Raw genomic sequence first — 20,617 nt, forward strand, 5'->3', positions numbered from 1 at the left:
CTTGTCGAGCACTGAAATTTTATAGGTATTACACACCTCTCCACCAACCCGGTTTAGGATCAAGCAGGTTAAGAAAATTAATAGAGGAACCACTTGATCTGGTTTATTTTCATTGTGTACTCAGTTTTTCATTAAGATAATTTAATAAAATATTACAATACAGTAATCCCTCGCTATATCGCGCTTCGCCTTTCGTGGCTTCACTCCATCGCGGATTTTATATGTAAGCATATTTAAATATATATCGCGGATTTTTCGCTGCTTCGCGGGTTTCTGAGGACAATGGGTCTTTTAATTTCTGGTACATGCTTCCTCAGTTGGTTTGCCCAGTTGATTTCATACAAGGGACGCTATTGGCAGATGGCTGAGAAGCTACCCAACTTACTTTTCTTTCTCTCTCTCTTGCGCTGACTATCTGTGATCCTGACGTAGGGGGTGTGAGCAGGGGGGCTGTTCGCACACCTAGACGATACGGACGCTCGTCTAAAAATGCTGAAAGATTATCTTCACGTTGCTACCTTCTGTGTGCAGCTTTTAAGTATGCTGCACGGTGCTTCGCATACTTAAAAGCTCAAAGGGCACGTATTGATTTTTTTTATCTGTCTCTCTCTAACTCTCTCTCTCTCTCTCTCTCTCTGCTCCTGACGGAGGGGGTGTGAGCTGCCGCCTTCAACAGCTTTGTGCCGCGGTGCTTCGCATACTTACAAGCCAAACAGCCCTATTGAATTGTTTGCTCCTTTGAAGAGGAAGATATGTTTGCATTCTTTTAATTGTGAGACTGAACTGTCATCTCTGTCTTGTCATGGAGCACAGTTTAAACTTTTGAAAAAGAGACAAATGTTTGTTTGCAGTGTTTGAATAACGTTCCTGTCTCTCTACAACCTCCTGTGTTTCTGCGCAAATCTGTGACCCAAGCATGACCATATAAAAATAACCATATAAACATATGGTTTCTACTTCGCGGATTTTCTTATTTCGCGGGTGGCTCTGGAACGCAACCCCCGCGATGGAGGAGGGATTACTGTATGCTGTTTTAAGTAAAACTAACTCAGATTAGACAGTAAAAAAGTTAGTGGTAGCTACTTTCAATAATGAATATAAAACAGACTATGGGCTTTGCCCCCTGCTCGCTTCGCTCGCCCACCCTCTACACAATGGGGTGCACTATGCACCAGCCACTTCGTGCGTCTGCTGATCGCGTTGTTAAAAAGGGGGGGGGCAACACTAAGGAGATGCGGTCACTCCTCCAAAACCCCCTGTTAAACAGTGATACAATGGGAAACCAATAAAAAAAAATATTACCTCCTCTTTGCTCGATTAGCTGGTGGCTTGCTGCTGCCGTGCTGCGTGATCTGCATGTCGCGCAGCAGTTCGAACATTTAAAATGCCTGTACAGCAGCTGTCTTTTTGTCTCACTGCCTTGTCTTGCGGGACGTTAAAGTGTTTCCAAGGAAATTACGTCTCGTCTCCTTCCAAGCCTTCCAAGATTTTTTTTTATAATAGAGAGATAAGCATCAGTAATATAGTAATATGATCTGAACATTTCCAGAATACAATAGTTTGCTTTAAATAAAGAAATATCGTATCCACTTGTATTAAGCTCTTTAACCTTTTTCAAATTGAAACTGTGTTATCCTCAGATTACAAAGTAGTAATGTCCACCAATTCAAAAATGATGACAGAATTACAGTGTAATACTTACTGGATGATGTTTAACTGCTTTCTTAAAAACAAAGTTGCTCCTAAATTTTGTTTTGCTGTTCCAATGTTGAAAATACTAAAACAAATATGATAAAAACCAGTGTGATATTGTCAAACTTGTTTAATCCAGTTAATGTTTGCAGAGGGCAAAAGTCTATCCCAGCAACGTTGAGCAAAAGGTAATAAGATTAATTCCACTATGTTTAATTATAATTCTCAATACAAAACTCCCTCTCCTAAACAAGCAAAATCTAAGTATGTCTAACTTCCTCAGAAATGGAGAAATTATGATACTCAGTAAAAAAAAGCATGTGTAGCAGAAATCCAAAGTATAATTTTGTGGGGTTGCCTTCTAAATGGGTGGCTACTGCAAGGCAGGTAAGATGTTCAGTCAGGGATAGTAACTTTAACTGTTCAAGAAATAATTTAAACATGAGACTTGAATGTTTGTCACTCATTAGCAGCTATGTTTAAACATTGTTCTCCCATTTGATGTCTGGCATTTGATAGCATTTAGCAGATATTTCATTTTAAATGTATCCATCAATTCTTCCATTTCTGAATCAAACTACTGTATCCTCGTTCAGAGTCACAGGAGTCAATAAACTACTCATGGCAACAATGTCCACAAAAGCCAGAGTCAGCCTTGGACAGCATAGCAGTCCATTGCAGTGACACTCATGAACACATTCACACTTACTCTTATCCAGCCTGCTTAAAGTTACCAATCAACATACTGTAGCGTGCACATCTGTTAAAAAAGAGGAAAAAAACCAGAGTACGGTACTCCATACAGAGATAAGAAAAAAGAGAAAACACCACAGTGACAATAACTGGGTCACAATTCATAGCAAGGACAGCGCTAAGATATGGCAGCAGTAACAACTCTGCCAATGTTCTAATCTATAGTTTAATTTCATTACAAGCAATTCATTATTATAAACCGATCAGCAAGCCTTGCAAAGAGGTAGACAAAGCTGATATACTTTTTGTTATTACTAAAAATATATTCTCAATCATAAACTCTCTTCTGAATTTCAATTCCTGAAGTTTATTTCACCTTTAACATGACACTACTGGATAATGGATGGTGAGATATATTTTTTTAATCATTTTTATTAACAATATAAAAATGCAGCTGTTAGCACATTATATAATAATTGCAACCGACAACAAGCCAAACATCCACCCACCTGTAACCACCCATGTACAACCAATAAAAAATTTTGCAGTATTCTTTAACCTAGTCGGGATATGTAATTTTTTAATTAATGACAAATACTTATGTGTCATTTCAGTGTGGATTGGAATTGATGATGAATGCGCAGAATTTTGTTTGTTTGTGTTAACTATTATATCTGCCTCTATTCAGGTTAATCCCTGCTATGAATTCACATTCCAGGGTTTTCAGGAAACATTTTACTTTAATATGGGGTAATGAGTAGATGGGTGACAAAGAATTCTAACAATACTCCACCAAGTGTATGTCTCTAATGTGTACAGCAAACAATAAACGTCAGATAATGTTTTTTGTCAGTTTTGATCATACATATTAATAGTTGATAACTCTTGACTAGGAGAAAAATAGGTTAAAACCTAGCAGCAATAAAATCTTAGTGCAGTGAATATAAAGGAGATTGTGGCATTAAAGAATGAGACTTAGTGATGTGGGTTATTTTATCGTCATTGTTTAACTGCTGTTAATAATTGCAATTTTGATTTCTTTTTTTTTTTTTTTTACATTGGTTATGTTTTCCTTAACCACTAATTCTACCTTGATATAGATTATTTGACATTCTTAGATCTATGGGTTATATGACACTTCCTTTTCCTAACTTATTTTTTGCATTGCAGTAATGTTATTTATGTATGTAAATCAGAAATAATTTTTAATAATAATACTATTTGATATATCGAGAGATCTGATTTTAGTCTATATCTGAAATAATCTTTTTGAATTATAGTGTATTAAAGTGGATTTGTTTATAAGCAGTATCTAATCATTTTTATGCAATACAAAGCCTGACATTTGAGTGCAGTACTCATAACTTATTCTATTTTCCCTCATGGTTTGTCCATCACTTTAAGAAGCACGTCTCCTGATTGACGGTGCAAGAGACAGAGATGTTTTGGCACAACTGATGAACTCACTGATGCATTTACTACAATTTTCATAAAACTACTGAAGCACAGGGCAACTTACTGCTGTCCTGCCCTACTTTAATTATACTGAAACAAATTCATGTAGGTTTAAATGGCTTTCAAGTAGCCATGTATTTTTTCACAGATAGATGAATTCCCCTTTGAACTATGTAAACTGACTTATTGTCTCACCTCACTTTTCTACTTCCCTTTCGTTTTACATCAGCGGAAATTCAGTATCTATGTGGAAAATTATAGAAATTTACAATTCAATGCACAGATCATCACAAGGCAATTCCAGGATTGTTTTGACATGCTGCTTGAAATTCAGCAAGTAGATGGATGTCTCATGAAATTTGCAGTTGCTGATTGAATTTGTGATATTTTCATAAAGGCCAACAACTGCTGCAGCCTGCAGGGGTAGTGGAGTAATGGCAAAAACTGTGAGCCTTGCAGTTTTCTTGCCTTCAGAGTTACAAATGTTGCACATTGACCAAAAAGCCAAACAGCAAAACTGAAAGGTTAAAGATATGTGTGATATTTTTTCCATAGTGGTAAAATAGAAGGAAATAGGTAATAGTTAACATTCTTGTTCTGCATAATTTTGTTCATATTGCTCATTTAATGAAAGTATTGGAATACTGTATATCCATCTATCCATCCATTATCCAACCCGCTATATCCTAACTACAGGGTCACAGGGGTCTGCTGGAGCCAATCCCAGCCAACACAGGACGCAAGGCAGGAAACAAACCCCAGGCAGGACGCCAGCCCACCGCCAATACTGTATATCATATCTACAAAATATGATTAATTTTTTCTTATAGAATTCTACTTATTTTAGAAAATTTTCTGTTAAGCTGTTGCACAGAGGTGTTCAACAACAAGAATAATTTTAGTGAGACTATATTATAATTAGAAATTAAAATTTAATAATATATCTTGTAACAGTGCTCTTGTCTTCCGTGCAATATATGTTATGCATTTTGCAAGGGCAGAGTTGGGACATTGAGCTACTTAAAAACATGATGAAATAGTTGTAATACTAGGGTGTTGTACCATGTTAGCCATTAGCCATTATGAATGTAGAGAAAAGCCAAGCAAAATGACACCTTTTATTGGCTAACTAAAAAGATTACAATAGTTGAAAAACAAAGTTTACTCATTGTTGTAATAACACTGATGTGTAAATGGGAAGTTTCCTGACTACATGCACATCTTTTAAGGCAGAAAATATAACATTACCAAGTTTGAGGGATGCCTTTATAACCTTGAAATATAATAACCCAACACCATGTATCTGGATATTCAATGTCCATCCACCCATCCTCTTCCGCTTATCCGAGGTCAGGTCGCGGAGGCAACAGCTTGAGCAGAGATACCCAGACTTCCCTCTCCCCGGCCACTTCTTCTAGCTCATCTGGGAGAATCCCGAGGCATTCCCAGGCTAGCCGGGAAACATAGTCCCTCCAGCGTGTCCTGGGTCTTCCCCGGGGCCTCCTCCCGGTTGGACGTGCCTGGAACACCTCACCAGGGAGGTGTCCAGGGGGCATCCTGATCAGATGCCCGAGCCACCTCATCTGATTCCTCTTGATGCAGAGGAGCAGCGGCTCTACTCTAAGCCCCTCCCAGATGACAGAGCTTCTCACCCTATCTTTAAGGGAGAGCTTGTGTTTTGCTTTTAATTATGATTGAGACTTGGAGGCAGAGTGTATTTTTCTACCTAATGATCAGGGAATGAAGTCTCCACAATACATTGACAAATCCCATTAGTTAACATACAAATTTCCTCAATTCTCTTAACTTACCTGCTGTCGAGGTGTAAGGCCATTTTTAGTTGTCTTTTACTGTAAATTTAAAAGTCCTTAAGGGTGGCTTATAATGTCATTTAATTCTTCATGTTCTAGGTCTTACTGACTTACTTGGCTTATATGATATTCAATAGCAACACCTTGCTTATATTTATATTTTTATTGTCTTGTGATTTAGTTTTATTCTGTTTACACCTAAACCACAGACCACAGGACTGTAAAATTTTCATTTTTAATTTTAACATTTTACAGTAATAGTTAATGAAACAAATTCTGTGAGTCTTGTTTAATTTTTGGATGGAATTCTGCACAGTTACAATTGAATTTCTAACATTTTCTTTCATTACACTTACAAAGTGCATTTGTGTAGGAAAAGGAGACGTTTCAAGACAACCAAACGAAGAGCATGGCCAGTAACTGAATAGAAAGATGACAAGCTTTACACAGCTGTAACTAAATAATTCAAGTGGTCATTTCAAAAAGGATTAATGCAGATAATGACTGGGTTTGGGTTTGAAATGAAAATGTTTAAATAATACATTTTCAGATTAACCCACAATTTATTCTGAAAATGACTTTAGAGTAGTTAATGACTACAGTTGAGTAAGATATTTCTGTAGATTTTGTCCCCATATATTTTTTTAAATAACTTTAAGATGCTTTAAATAATGCATGCTCAGATAATCATCCAGAGCAAAATTACATTTTCCATTGCATCCATTTGGTCAACATGCTTAGCCCAATTCATTGTCAGTGGGAGCCAGAACCCATCCCAAGACAGGCCAGGAACTGTCCCTGCGTGGAATATCTGTCCATTGTGTGACATATTTGCTTGCATACCTGGAATCAATTTAATTAAGCCAGTAGTGGACCTATTTGGCATTTGGGAAAAAAGGAGTATCAAAGAAAATGAGGACATGGGCAGAATGTGTTAGTATTGTACAGAAGATCTGTCTGTCAGAAACTGGTTCTGTGGCCCTTATGCTGTTTAATTGCATCTCCACCTCCTGTGCCACACCTGTTTTCTTTTAATTTTATATAACTCACATGGCATAAAATAATTGTCAAGCCTCAGAGGTTCTGTAAGCAATTAAGGTCAATTGATGAAAGAAGAAAAAAAAAGATGACACTAAGATGCTAGACATTATTTGTTTTTCCAGTCATCTTCCAGCCAGTCTGTGTTCTTTTGCTCATTTGAACCTTTTCCATTTATTTGCCAGTTTCATATATAGCTTTTTCTTTGAATCACTACCTGTAAGGCCAGCATCATAGAATCATAATTTTATCAGGATGACACTGGTGTTTTGTGTGTATTTAATAAAGAAGCCAACCGAGGACCTGTAAGACATTTGTTTTTCAAACTACAGACTCTTATGTACTTACCCTGCTGTGCAGTTTTGTATCTGGGTTCTCCCCCTGTTTTTCTATTCTGGTTATTGTTGTTTACCTGTAGTTCCAAAATACCCAAATCCAAAAGCACTTCCAAAAATGCAGTCTAGGATGGTAAATCCTGTCAAAATCCTTTACTAGACACAAAAGAGCCACATGGAATCTTTATTACAAAAAAGACATCATTCACAAAAAAAAGTTTCACAATGACACTTTGTGGGGCACAAAGACAAAATTAGGAACTATGGAAGAACCTACCAGATTTATAGGGTTGGAGGACAGTTCCTGGTGGTAATTGGTAGGTGGCCCTGCCCCTTGGGGGACCACCCACAAAATACATGGACTATAACACAGGCTTAGATACAGATACATAAAATGTAAAGAATACTGCAAACCATAAACAAAAAAAATAGAAACACATACAAATAAAGAAAAAACATATACCAAAGACACAAAACAAGGATTTGAACCCCAGTGGGGGAGGAACCCTGGCTGAGATGTGACAGATTCAGTTTTCCCTATTCTTTGTAAACAATAATAGATGCTTTTTTATGAGTTTCTTGGCGGTCTGTCATGTGGAATTCCATTCATTTTGGGGAAAAAACAACAAACAGACTTGTTTCTTGAGAAAGCAGTTTCCTTTTGGCCATTTTTGAGCCCAGAACTGAACTGTGGGTTTGCCAGTACCTTGCAACCCAAGGAAAACAATTTACTTGCTTTCTTGAAGAGAGTTAATAATTTCAGCAGTGTTAGTGAGATTACGAAGGTTTCTCTAGTAACCAATTAGCAGTTTGCATAAGAATCATTGATTAACCTAGTTCATTCATCTTTAGTGATGCGGGGACAAAACAGGACTCCTTGCAGGAAAACTTGCACAGACTTGGGTAGCACATGCAAACTTCATGCTATACATAGCAACAACTGAGTGGAGGATTAGTGTGAAATTTGAATCCAGGACAGAAGATTGATGAGGTTGCACCACTACACACTGCACTGCCGTGCTACCATCTTTAGTATGTGTCTGACAAAATTAAAAAAACAAAAGTGAAGTATCAGGTCTCAGTAACCTTAAAGCACCACTTTTCAATGCCAAACTTTTGGGATTTTGGAGGAAAACCAGAACACAGCATCTAATGCACAAATTACCTATCACAATAGCCATGTCTGTTTCCCCATCTGTCTGTCTGCATGAAACAACTTTGCTCTCCATGGACCAGTTTTGTGGAAATGTTGCACACTTATCAGATATTGCTCCACAGACATTTTTAAAATCTGCCATTGAAAAACATTAGCGAATTTGCAAACTCATCTAACTTAAAACAGAGGAACATTCTTTTCCTCTTTTTCATCTCCAATAGATGCTGCTGATGGCAAACAGATCCCAAATACAAGTCAATGAAAAACCAGCAGACTATGTCTGCTAAGTCAATGACACTGGCTGCTTGTACATGCACAAAGATCTTCAGTCCTCTTATCAGCAAGTCCAGCTTGGTGCACATAAAAACTCATGCTTGCATCTTCCTCTTCGCAGTGATTTAAGTCTTAATGGGTAAGCTAAATGATCTTAATAAACAAAAAAGTATAAAGTGCAAGCAAGGTAAATAAAGGGTTATCTACATATCAACATTTACGAAAGATGCTGGACAATTTTATTGCCACTGTACAAATACAGTGAAATATCATTTGGAGCGAGTCTATAGATGCCTTAGATAAAAGTATATAAGAGTAGACAATAAACTAAGTAAACATTAAACTATGAGAAGCACAGTTACTATTAAGTGTTAATAAACACAGAGTTAAAGTAAACATGTAAGCATAAATAGATAATAAATGAAGTCACAGTGAAGAGTATAGTCAGTGTAATGGTGATGAGTTGTACATGGGTCATGTGTAAGTGTGTGATGCAGATGTTCATTTCAATCAGTGGTGGTTTCTGTTATAAGAAGGGGCAGTGATTGATGTGCATTTAATAGGCTGATTGCTTTGGGGTAAAAGCTGTTCTTCAGCCTGGTAGTGTGGGCATGCAGGGCTCTGAAGCACCTGCCAGAGGGCAGAGGAATAAAAATGCTGTGGCTGGAATGGGCATCATTTCTGATGTTCTTTGCTTTTCTTCTGCAGCAGGAAGTGAAGATATCTTCCAGTGATGGTAGCTGGGTGCCAGTAGTTCTCTGAGCCATTTTGATGATACACTGGAGGGTCTTCCTGTTCCCAAAATACCACCCTGTAATGCAGTACATGATGACAGACTCTATAGTGCACCTGTAGAAGTTAACCAACAGCTGTTGTAGGAGTTGTGCTTTTTTCAGACTCCTCAGAAAGTGAAGCATCTGTAGACATTTCTTGGCCATTGCTGTCTTGTTTGTTGTCCATGACAGGTCCTGGCTGATGTGGACTCCTAAGAATCTAAAACACTGGACTGTCTCTAGACTGCTGCGGTTTAATGCTTATGGGATGGTGACCACTGTAGTTCAGTCCCCTGAAGTCCAGAATCAGTTTCTTTGTTTATTTGGAGTTGAGTTCAAGGTTATTGTTCTGGTTCAAGCTCTCCAGATTCTCAACCTTTTCTCTATAGGCTGCTTCGTCATTATTGGAGATCAGCACTATCACTGTGGTGTTGTCTGCAATCTTTATTATGATGTTAGTATCATGGGTAGGTTTGTAGTCACTTGTGAAGAGGGAGTAAAGGAGGAGGGCTCTGTACACAGCCTTGCAGTACTCCAGTGTTCAGTGTTACGTATGAAGAGATGTGCTTTCCCATGCACGCAGTTTTTGGTCTGTTAATGAGAAAATCTAAAATCCAGTTACACAGGTGTGAATTGAGACCTAAGTTGTTTAGTTTGTTGGGCCAGTTTGTTTGGGTTGGGAGGGTTGATGGTGTTGAAGGCAGAGCTGTACTTTACCTTGCACTATATCATCCTCACAGTTCCATTATTTGCACATAATAATAATACACTATTTCATTCACACTATTATTTACTAAGGTGGCCAGACATCCAGGTGACAATGACAGTCTCAGTTTCAGGCTATGCTTCCTGATAAATAGCTGAAGAATATCAAAATATTTTAACAGAATGTTCATCTAATAAAACATTTCACCACCAAAACAAACATCTTCACAATATTTTAAGAATAGCGTGTATAAAATTGTAAAGGAGACCTTCGTACCTCTGTCCCCAGTTCAATGTAATGTACATATAATAGAATGGTTAAAACTCCAATAGAGAAAGGCTGATTAAGAACTTGTGTTAAATTTGAACAGCATTGCAATGATGACTAAGAAGCAGACAAAAACGGGCAGTACTGCCATTTGCCATTTACATTATTTGTTTCCACTTCAAGCACTTTGTGAAGTCATATGTGTTCATTTGTGAAGACATGTTTTGGGGTTTATATTGTGCATTATTATTTAGAAGTATAGATTTTATATATGACATATTTTTAATTCGCTCTGCTGATTTTTACAATTACAAACCTCACCACCATTCGTGCTCTTCTGAAATTCTAATGTCAAATCAGCTGCCATTTAGAAAATAAGATAGTTGACAAGTAACTCTATCTTTTCTATGTATGTTGTTTTCTTTATATTTTTCAGTTCAGTGGATATGGTTATCAAATCTCTCCGCTTCAGTCAGCACTGAAGCACAAAACATAATTTGTAAGTTTTATTTTTTTTTTTTTTTTATGGCTACATGTTTATGTATTATCATATTTGTGCATAGAATGATGAAGTCCATCTTCTGATGTTTATCTGACAGCACATTATAGCAAATTAAACTTAGACATCTTCAAGGTCTGTTCCTAAGCTAAATGAGAAATTGCCTTGTTACATGATAAAGAGATATATACAAGTATGTATTGTAGTGGCCAAAAGTTTTGGCAGTGACACAAATATTGTGTTTTGCAAACTTTGCTGCTTCAACATTTTCAGATTATTTTTTATACAATTGTAAACGTTTCATAGGTTTCAAAGGCTTTTATTGGCAAATACATCAAATTTATGTAAAGAGTCAGTATTTACAATGTTGACCCTTCTTCTTTATAACTTCTGCAATTCACTCAGATATGCTGAATATCAGCTTCTGGGCCAAATCCTGACTGATGGTGATCCATTCTTGCCTTTATAGAGATTGGAGTTGATCACAATTTGTGGGCTTCTGCTTGTCCATCTGCTTTTTGAGAATTGGGCACAGGTTTTCAATGGGATTAAGATCTGGGGAGTTTCCTGGCCATGGGTCTAAACCTTCAATATTATGATCTCTGAGCCACTTCGTTATGACTTTTGCCTTGTGACATAGTGTCCTGTCATGCTGGAAAATACACAGATCATCCCCAAATTGCGCCTGGATTGTTGGGAGAAATTGCTCTTAGAGGACATTTTGATACCATTCTTTACTTATGGCAGTATTCTTGGGCATAATTGTGAGTGGGCCCACTCCCTTGAATGAAAAGCAACCCCACACATGAATTGCCACAGGGTGTTTCACTGTTGGCATGACACAGGACTCGTGGTAGCATTCACCTTTTCCTTCTCTGGACAATCAATTTTCCAGATGTCCCAAACAGCCAGAAGGAGGATTCATCTGAAAAAATAACTTTGCACCAGTCTTCTGCTGTTCCTGAAGAATTTCAGTCTATCCTTGATGTTTTTCTTAGAAAGAAGTGGGCTGTTTGCTGCCCTTCTTGACACAAGGCAATTGTCCAAAAATCTTTGCCTCACTTTGCATGCAGATGCATTCACACCCACCTGCTGCCAATACTTAGCAAGCTCAGCACTGGTGGCCACACGATTCTCTAGGTGACTCCTCAGGAGGAGACAGTCCTGGCGCTTGCTGGACACTTTTAGCTGATTATTTTGTATCAGGGCCAAAATAAGTGAAAATGGGTTTTGTGATAAAGTTAACTTTTTATGCTAATAAAGCTCTCTGCAATGAATTAATATGCATCTGATCACTCTGCACCATAAAATAAATACAATGTGAATTGCCACCACAAAAACTGAAGCTGCAAATTTTGCAGAACACAACATTAGTGTCACTACCAAAACTTTTGGCCACTACTGTAGATTAGATCTCTCTTAATAAATATAGCCCATTTGTTTTGCATAATGAAGTATGTTGAATTTAAGTTGTTGATAATCATAAAAACATATTTCTTTTGTTGTACAAAATATTTACTTATGTAGTTGGTTAATTTCAAATGTGTCAATTGTGTGAGAAAGGTAAAATATTAACTGTTTGAGATTTCAGCATTAAGAAATGATCTTTTTGTAGTACATTTACCTTATTTGGCCCATGCCCTCATCAAGCATTTGACATTTCAAATGTTGTGTATATATTCCAGCTGTCATGGATGCAAAGGTTATCATTTATTTTTTATTAAATAATTATGACCGATTTCCAGCCTACAAAAGTAGCTAGTGACATCTTTTTACCCTTCATACAGTCTATATAGCAGTGTTCATTGGCTAATCAATATTCTTTGTTTCCTTGCTTAGCTTGACATCATTGTAATACAATATATAGTAAAATTCACTACATTCACAGTCTTTAACATACTTTAAATACTTGGAAGTTATTATATACTAGCAAAATACCCGTGCTAAAGGGAAAATATACCAATAATTATTTGTTAAGGATCTCTTTGTATACCACGTTGTCAGTTCGGCCCTCCGGTTGTAATATAACCAAGCTGTGCGCTGAGCTTACTCTTGAGCATGCAAGGCATAGTTGGCCATGTGAAAAGCAATCTTGCCTCAAATCAATGCCAGCCTTTTGTAGGGTCTGTCCCTGAGACTTATTGTCATTGTGAAGCAGAGCCTTACTGGAAATTGGAGGTGTTTGAATTGAAATGGGTTTTATCGATAACTTCGCATCCAGCCTTTGAGAGTTTAAACATTCATAAACATCAAAGTGTCCACTACTCAAATCGTCACCTGTGAATCTAAGATGTTTAAGAGGCATTGGCGGTTGTCCAAAGGTGTAAAATATTTGGCTATTTTGGTGCACTTGAAAGTGACATCCGAACCATTCAGCGGCAGCCATCAACTCACATGCAAAACTATAGGTGAAGGGCTTAAGCATTTCACTCTTATAGTGCTCCTGTGTAGTATAATTATCTCCTGTACCGTCATCAGTCCACACCTTGAACCTGTCGCAGTCATTCAATACATAAGACACAATGTTCCTCCGGATATCAAGAGTGAGCTTGATATGGCCGTGCAATATGTAACACAGAGAATGGAAAAGGCAGTCGCCATCTCCGGGCATGGAAACCATGCAGTAAGTGACAGTACTTTGATCGATGGTGATCACCTCGATAGACATGTTAATGGGGGTACGGTTGGAATGATAAAGGAAATGGGTACCTGAACAATATAAACTAAGTCTAAAATACCTACACAATAACTATAGTCATAATAAACGAACAATAAAACAGCGGAGAAGCCATGGATTAAATAAAAAGGCTGCAGTTATCAGCAGGGAGACATGAATACCGTGGCAAAGCAAGGAAGGGAATGAAGAGACCGGAGCGACGGACGGCCTTATATAGGCAGGCAGCCAACTACGTGGGAGGCGTGGGGATGGGGGACCCAACGCCGCCTCACACGGCGACCAAGCTACAGGCTATGGACGTATATATGTTCATAAGTAGGATTCAGTTAGCGTTGGGAACCCGCGTACCAAATTTCTTGAAGATGGGCCCATAAGTAACAAAGACCGTTGGAAAGTTCAATATGGCGGCCGACAGTGGTGTCATACCACCGAAATAAGTATGTACATCAGTTTCAGTTAGCGCAGCGAAGCCGCTTACCAAATTTCGTGAAGATGGGGCCATAAATAAGAAAGTTTAACATGGCGGACGTTGTCGACTGTTACGTGTAGAATTTCGAAATGAAACCTGCTTAACTTTTGTAAGTAAGCTGTAAGGAATGAGCCTGCCAAATTTCAGCCTTCTACCTACACGGGAAGTTGGAAAATTAGTGATGAGTGAGTCAGTGAGTGAGGGCTTTGACTTTTATTAGTATAGATTCTTTTGATCTCTACTTAAATCTGTTACCATAAATGTTTCATTATGCTTGTGTATTTTTACACATTCCATGTGTAATTTATGCTTTTTTTTTTTAATTCTACAACATGAATAACAGGCTGTTTACTTGGTTGTTGGTTGTTGAATAGCTCATTATGGGTAGTCTGATATGTAGTTTTAACAGCATTATAAATTAAAGTATCTTATAGTTACCTTTGATGTTCTCAATTGTCTAATGCTTTTTGCATGTTTAATCAAATACTTAAAAGTAAACTGAATTCTAACCCTTGTGCTAGTTTAATAATAAAAATAAATCACAGAAGGAATATTTTATTTGCAGCTAATTTTACAGGGTTTTTCAAAAACACTTGACTGATTTACAGATGTTTAAATCTTTGAAGACCATTTAGAAAAAGTCAAGCACCAACTGGAGGAAAAAAATGCCATGCTTTTGTGTATTCTAGTTTTCATATAAATCTTACTGTAGCATTTTAGTCGTAAAGGGAAAATTCTAAATTTTTATATATAGATCCATTGTAACATTTAACAGGGCTGGTTTTAGTGCCAAACACATTTTTTCATATCTGCTGCTTAGATTTTTAATAAATTTTATCATTATTTAACTTACTGTAAATGTGACTTAGAATGCACAATAATGACTCAATTTCTTTATAACCGGTGCATGAAGCTGTTTTCCTGTGAGGTGCCTATACAACAGTCTTTTGGCTCTCAGAAGCTTGTCTTCTGATTCTGTTGTGGCTTTGGGTTTGGCAGACCAGTTCCTGTCAGAATTTCCTCCAGTTTCCAAGTTCCTTTTGATGGTGTAGGAAACTGTGCTACCACCTTGGCTTTCTTTACAGTTTCTCTAAAGGAAAGATCTACACTATTAAAATTATAATGGTCTGTCTGTCTTTCTTTGTTCATGTGGTTTTTTTTTCTCGCCATTATGATGGCAATGTTTTCCAAACAATGTTTCAAACAGTGTCAAAATACAGTTTGTTCCAACACTGCTTTTATACAAAGAGGGTTTGTAAGTAATCAACAAAAGTTTGGATACAAGTAGGAATTGTTTGCATCAACTTTCGGCTTAATTAACTTCCATTACAGCAGATAAACTGTAAATTGTTAAACCATTACTCATTCTATAAAAAAGCCTTTATATATATTCTGAGAAGTTTTTGGAAGCCTTGTTTGTTTTTTGTTTTTTTTAACTTTTGGTAGTTTACTGCTTAATTCTGTACGATTTCAGGTTATTCACTGGACTTGAACTACTTAAATGTAAATAAAAACTGAAAAAATGTGGAGGTTCAGACTCCTGATAGTACAATATCTAGTAGGTATAGATAATATTTTAATTAATCTCTTCGTTAATATCTTTAATTGTTGAAAACAAATATATGTATTGACATGTGGAACAGAGATTGAAACTCCGTCACTTGCAGTGGTGTTCTCTTTATTCTCATCAGTTGTTAGTTTGTCTTTGGACATTTCAGTGTTTCTGATGGTTTTTTTAATAAAAGGATTACCAGATAAGTACACATAGATCCATGTCAGCATATGTGCTGCTGATTGCTGTGAACTTTTTCTTTGTGTAACTGTGAGAGCTTTGTTTCAAGGGCCTATTGACATTTCTCACCTTAGACTCCTTTATGGCAATAACCTAGCAGTCTTTTAAGTGGCCACATTACAGTTGTTGGTGAAATGCACTGAAATGAGGAATGACCATGAGAGTAAGAATCTGAAATGGCTGGGTGACCTGAACAAACCATGTTCTACCATTTCCTACTTACTGTGGAACATTTTTAAAAAACTACTAAAAACCCCATTTTTTTAGTATGGCTTTTTCGTAGCTACATTTTAGTTGTATTCTTAACATGCTATATGGGCATAGAATTATGATGTTCTTCAGAGATCCACAATCTGTACTAACCCCCACTATTATGTGCTGTCTGTTTTGGTTCACCTGATTAAGTCACCATGCAGCCTCCTGTGATGACATAATGAAGGCAGGTATCTCAGATGTCCATGAGACCACCTTCATCATGTGAAGCATGTAAGCTAAGATGACTGAGTTGGAAACATTTATATCAGATAGAATGCCCACTGGGGACTGATTGGTCTTTTGGCCTTGGAACCCCTGCAGATTTTTTGTTTGTTTGTTTTTTCTGTCCTCCTGGCTATCTGACCTTGCATATTACTTTTTGTACTTTTTCTTGGTCTTCTTGTAAAGCACTTTGAGCTATGTTGTTATAAATGTTGAAAATGTGCTATATAAATAAATGTTGTTTTCGTCTACCAAGCTATTTGGTAATTTATTCCATGTGTCTATAGTTCTTTGTGTTAAGAAAAAAAATTCTAATGTTTATGTGAATTTTACCTTTAACAAGTTTCCTAGCTGTGCCACTGTGTTTCTATTGATCTCATTTTAAAGTAATGGCCTGGATCTTCTGTAGTAATTCCTTTCATAATTTAAAAATTTTAATCATGTCACCTCTTAATCTCTATTTGTGTAAACTGGAAAGGTTCAACTCCTTTCCTCATAACTGGAATCAGCCTAGTCACTCTTCTCTGGACTTTTTCTAGTGGTACTATGTCTTTGTAGCCTGGAGATCAAAATAGCCACAAACCCACCCAAGCATGTATTCTGTCCCAGTCCCTTTATAATGATTCTGCTGATTGTAAATTATCTGCAATCACGCCTAGCCTGGTATCACCTGCAAACGTAACCAGCTTGTTACTTACACTCCTATACCGATCTTTTATGTATATTAGAAATTGTAGCAGTTCTAGGACTGATCCCCGAGGGACACCACTTTTAACATCACCTATTTCTATTCTGCTCCTCACACCATAACTCTTTTCTTCCTGTGTTTTAACCAGTTTTGCACTGATCTATGCAATGCAATACAATACAACTTGAACTCCTTCTTCTTTCAGTTTAATTGCCAGCCTGTCATGTGGAACCTTATCTGGTGCCTTCTGAAAATCAAGATAAATAATATCATATGCACCTTTCATATCCTTTTGTTGCTTCATTGTAAAATTCCAGCGTATTATTAAACTACAACCACCCCCATCTCGGCCCATGTTGACAGTTAAGTAAATTTCCTGTTGTTGCCGCCATGTGATGCTCAGTTTTTTACTTAATAATTTCATCCATTAATTTACACATGATGTAGATTAAGCTTATTGGCCAATAGTTACTTGGATCTTCCCAATCATCTTTTTTATATAACAGGATATATATTCCTGTTTTCCAGTCCTTATGAATTTCCCCACTGTGTAGTGGCTTTCAGAAAATATGTCAAGGGTTTATATATGCACTAACTAACTATCTGAAGCATACGGTGATATATTTTGTCTGGTCCTATTAATTATTTTTAGATTCTGTCTTATTTAATTTAAGCAGTACTTCTCCCTTTTTTTCCAAATCACTAAGTACCTCCTTAAGAGACCTTATTACTGTAGGGAGGTTAACCCACTTCTTTAAATGTAAAAACATAAAAATTCAGGCTTAGATCATTTTACTATTTCACTTCCAGTATATTTTAAATCTTCTCCTTCTTGACTGAACTTTTAGTAATAAAATATTGAAAGAACCTCTTTGAGTCATCTTTAACTCTTTCTAAAAATTCACCATTTCTCACCAGTGTATGCTATTTATAATATACACTGTACCTATATTTTGAGATATTATATGTATGCTAGACAGAAAAAATACTCTTAAGTCGTTACTTTCTTTTAAATGTTAGTTTACTGTAATATTTGTAGGAAAGGCTATTTGCTTTTTGCTAAAACATCACAAAGACCTGGTTTACCTGTTATGTTTACTTTCTTGTACTGTACATCCTTATGGATGTTGCAATATTTTGATATGGAAACTTTGTAAAATATTCATTTACATATGTTAGGATTGTAAAATAAAATAAAACAAAGCAGCCAGTACTTGTTCATTATGTGTTGCTCAGTAACACAAGAACAACCTTCATGTTTGCTCTTTGCATTTATTTGAGTACACAGACAAACTTCCTTTATTTAATTAGTTAGGAGAAGCTGTGAGATGGCGAACGCTGTACATCTTCCAACATCTACTGATGTCATTCGGCATATTTGTTGATTCGAGTCTGCTGAGTACTGAAATCTGCATCTTCTGTGGCTCTTCATTTTGAACTCTCATTTTGGAAGTCCTTTTCACCTCTGATTGACAGGATGTGACACATTGTTTACATCAAAAGCATATTTTGTAATATATTCATTCTAATATAGGCAAACATGGTTTACATGGTTCCCAAGTTAAGCTTGTGTAGCTAGTTAAAAATGAGTGAACAGACAGTGCCAGGAGACAAAATATAAACACCTCCAACCTCGCAATCTACGTTGTTGGATTTAATTGCTAGAAATGGATCATCTTCACTTGTATGGAGGTGATTTTTTATTTTTTCGTACACTTTTTAACTTAATATAAGTGTGGTTTTTAAAAAGTATTTTTTTATATATATATTATTTTCAACTTTTTAGTCTTGAGTTTGTTTTAGTATAATTTTGTAATCAATATTTTAACACTTCCTTTAATATATCTATCCGTTACTAATCCCATCAATTGGTGAAATCTAACTATTCTTCATATAAAAATTTCATTTCTTAATTAACATGGATTAATTGATCAATTAGTGAAACTGATTATTAATTCATGTATTGTCATTCATGTATTGAAGTGAGTAAGTGTGCAAAATTTCAAGTCATTTGGACAATAGGAAGTGGGTTGAATATCGATTTACAAGATTTGTACCAGACAACAAACAGGTGAAGTTAAAAGAAGAATGGTAATAAAATATTGAATTTTGAAACTCAACTACAGTACACCAATAAGTGATCAGTACTGGATAGGTCTGTGCCCCCTACCCCACATTCACTGGTGAAGAAACCTGTCTTTCATTCAAACACACAGAGTTTGCATTCCATGCATCCATTTCCAGGAAGCCATTGTTAATAATGCACACATTTTGACTATGCAAAAGTATGTCAAACGACATAAATTACTTCAGATTTTTATTTTCTTTTTTCCATGTACTTTTCACATCCTTTGGCACTGTCCAGCATTGATCACTTATCGGTGTCATTGAATTTGAATATTCATTGTTTAATTTAAAGGGTCTTAGACTTCCGCTTCTTGGGAGTCACCATTAGGGAGGACTTGACCTGGGGAACACAAACACTCCTGAGGTAATGAGGAGGACCAAAAGAGACTCTACTTCCTGAGGGTTCTCAGGAAGAACAATATCCCTGAGAAACTGCTGGTGTCCTTTTACCGCTGCATAGTACAGAGCATCCTGGTCTATTGTCTCTGTGCGTGGTTCTCCAGTAGCACAGAGGAAAGAGCTCCGCAGGGTCATTAAGGTCACCCAGTGGATAGTCGGCTGTCCTCTCCCCTCACTAGAAGAACTACATAGTTCCTGTTGTCTCAGGAACGTCAAGAAAATTGAATAGTATGTGCTTCTCCCATAATATGACTCTCCCTTATTAACTGTATACATTTTCTAATATATAGATCTCACATCATTAACTGTAATATTTGTGAAACAGCACTCTCTTCTAAATTTGGCTGTATTGGATTCATACATGGTGGTATGCTTCCTGTAGTTTCATTTTTGGAGCTCATTACTGTACATGGGAAAGGGTAAATTGAAGTTAATTTTCATTTCTATTTGAGGCTATTCTCATATATGCATTTTATACATGTTAATGATATTGGGTACACCAATTTCATTGTGAATTAGGAGAAATCACTCCTTGTCATTTTTCAGTTATAGCACATATATCTCTCAAATAAGGTAAAGTTCTAGTGTATTGTTTTCCATTTTTTTATATAGTTAGTAGAAAACTGCGGAGCATTGTAATTGTGTTTAAACCAAGTAAATATTTTGGTGGAACAGTAGCACAGTGGTTGGTGCTACAGGCTCATAACTATAAGAGCATGGCTTTGAATCTACAGCTCAGTTATTGTCTTCATGGAGTTTGCACATTGTGTCTGTGTCTAAGTAGGTTTTTCTCAGAGTTCTCTGGTTTTCCTCCTACATCCTGTTGCTATGTGTGTTAGGTTCACTTATGACTCCAGTCTCTGAATTGAATGTTTTAGTCTGCTCTATAATGTACTCTCACCCTATCCAATACTGATCCCTGCCTTTTTGCTGTGACAGGGTGTGACTCAGGAATGAAAGATGATGGATGGGTGAATATTTTCTTCACCATATGTACAGTATATAGATTTACAACATATACAGAATATGTAGTAAATTAGTGTAGGAGGACTGATATGTCATAATTTGGGAGAATATTGAAGAGTGTTATTTATCAATTAAGTATATGTTGAGCATTTCTTTCACAAACCTGTTCATTATCTGTCACAGAATAAATCAGGACAATCATTGGCTCAATTTTACCATAAGATAAACCAGTTATAAATTGAAAAAATGGCACAAATTGAAGTGCTGCAATTGTGAATAGATTCACACAAAAATCTTATAAATGTATTAAGGTTTCTGCCCACC

The 20,617-nt window shown here is 36.6% G+C and overlaps 1 protein-coding gene across 3 annotated transcripts in view; it reads left to right on the top strand.

The window, feature by feature from the left end:
• ndufaf2 (NADH:ubiquinone oxidoreductase complex assembly factor 2) overlaps positions 1–20,617 on the top strand; it is a 159,575-nt gene that overhangs the window by 57,020 nt on the left and 81,938 nt on the right. Inside the window, exon 2 of one of the 3 annotated variants that reach the window (XM_028805446.2) lies at positions 10,636–10,698. The exons of the other annotated variants lie outside the window; for them this stretch is intronic. Coding sequence (XP_028661279.1) covers positions 10,636–10,698 — 63 coding nt within the window. The remainder of the gene's footprint in view (positions 1–10,635; positions 10,699–20,617) is intronic. 3 annotated transcript variants of the gene reach the window in all.

The sequence above is a fragment of the Erpetoichthys calabaricus genome, chromosome 7 (genome assembly GCF_900747795.2).
Source record: "Erpetoichthys calabaricus chromosome 7, fErpCal1.3, whole genome shotgun sequence".
Classification (NCBI taxonomy): Eukaryota; Metazoa; Chordata; class Cladistia; order Polypteriformes; family Polypteridae; genus Erpetoichthys; species Erpetoichthys calabaricus.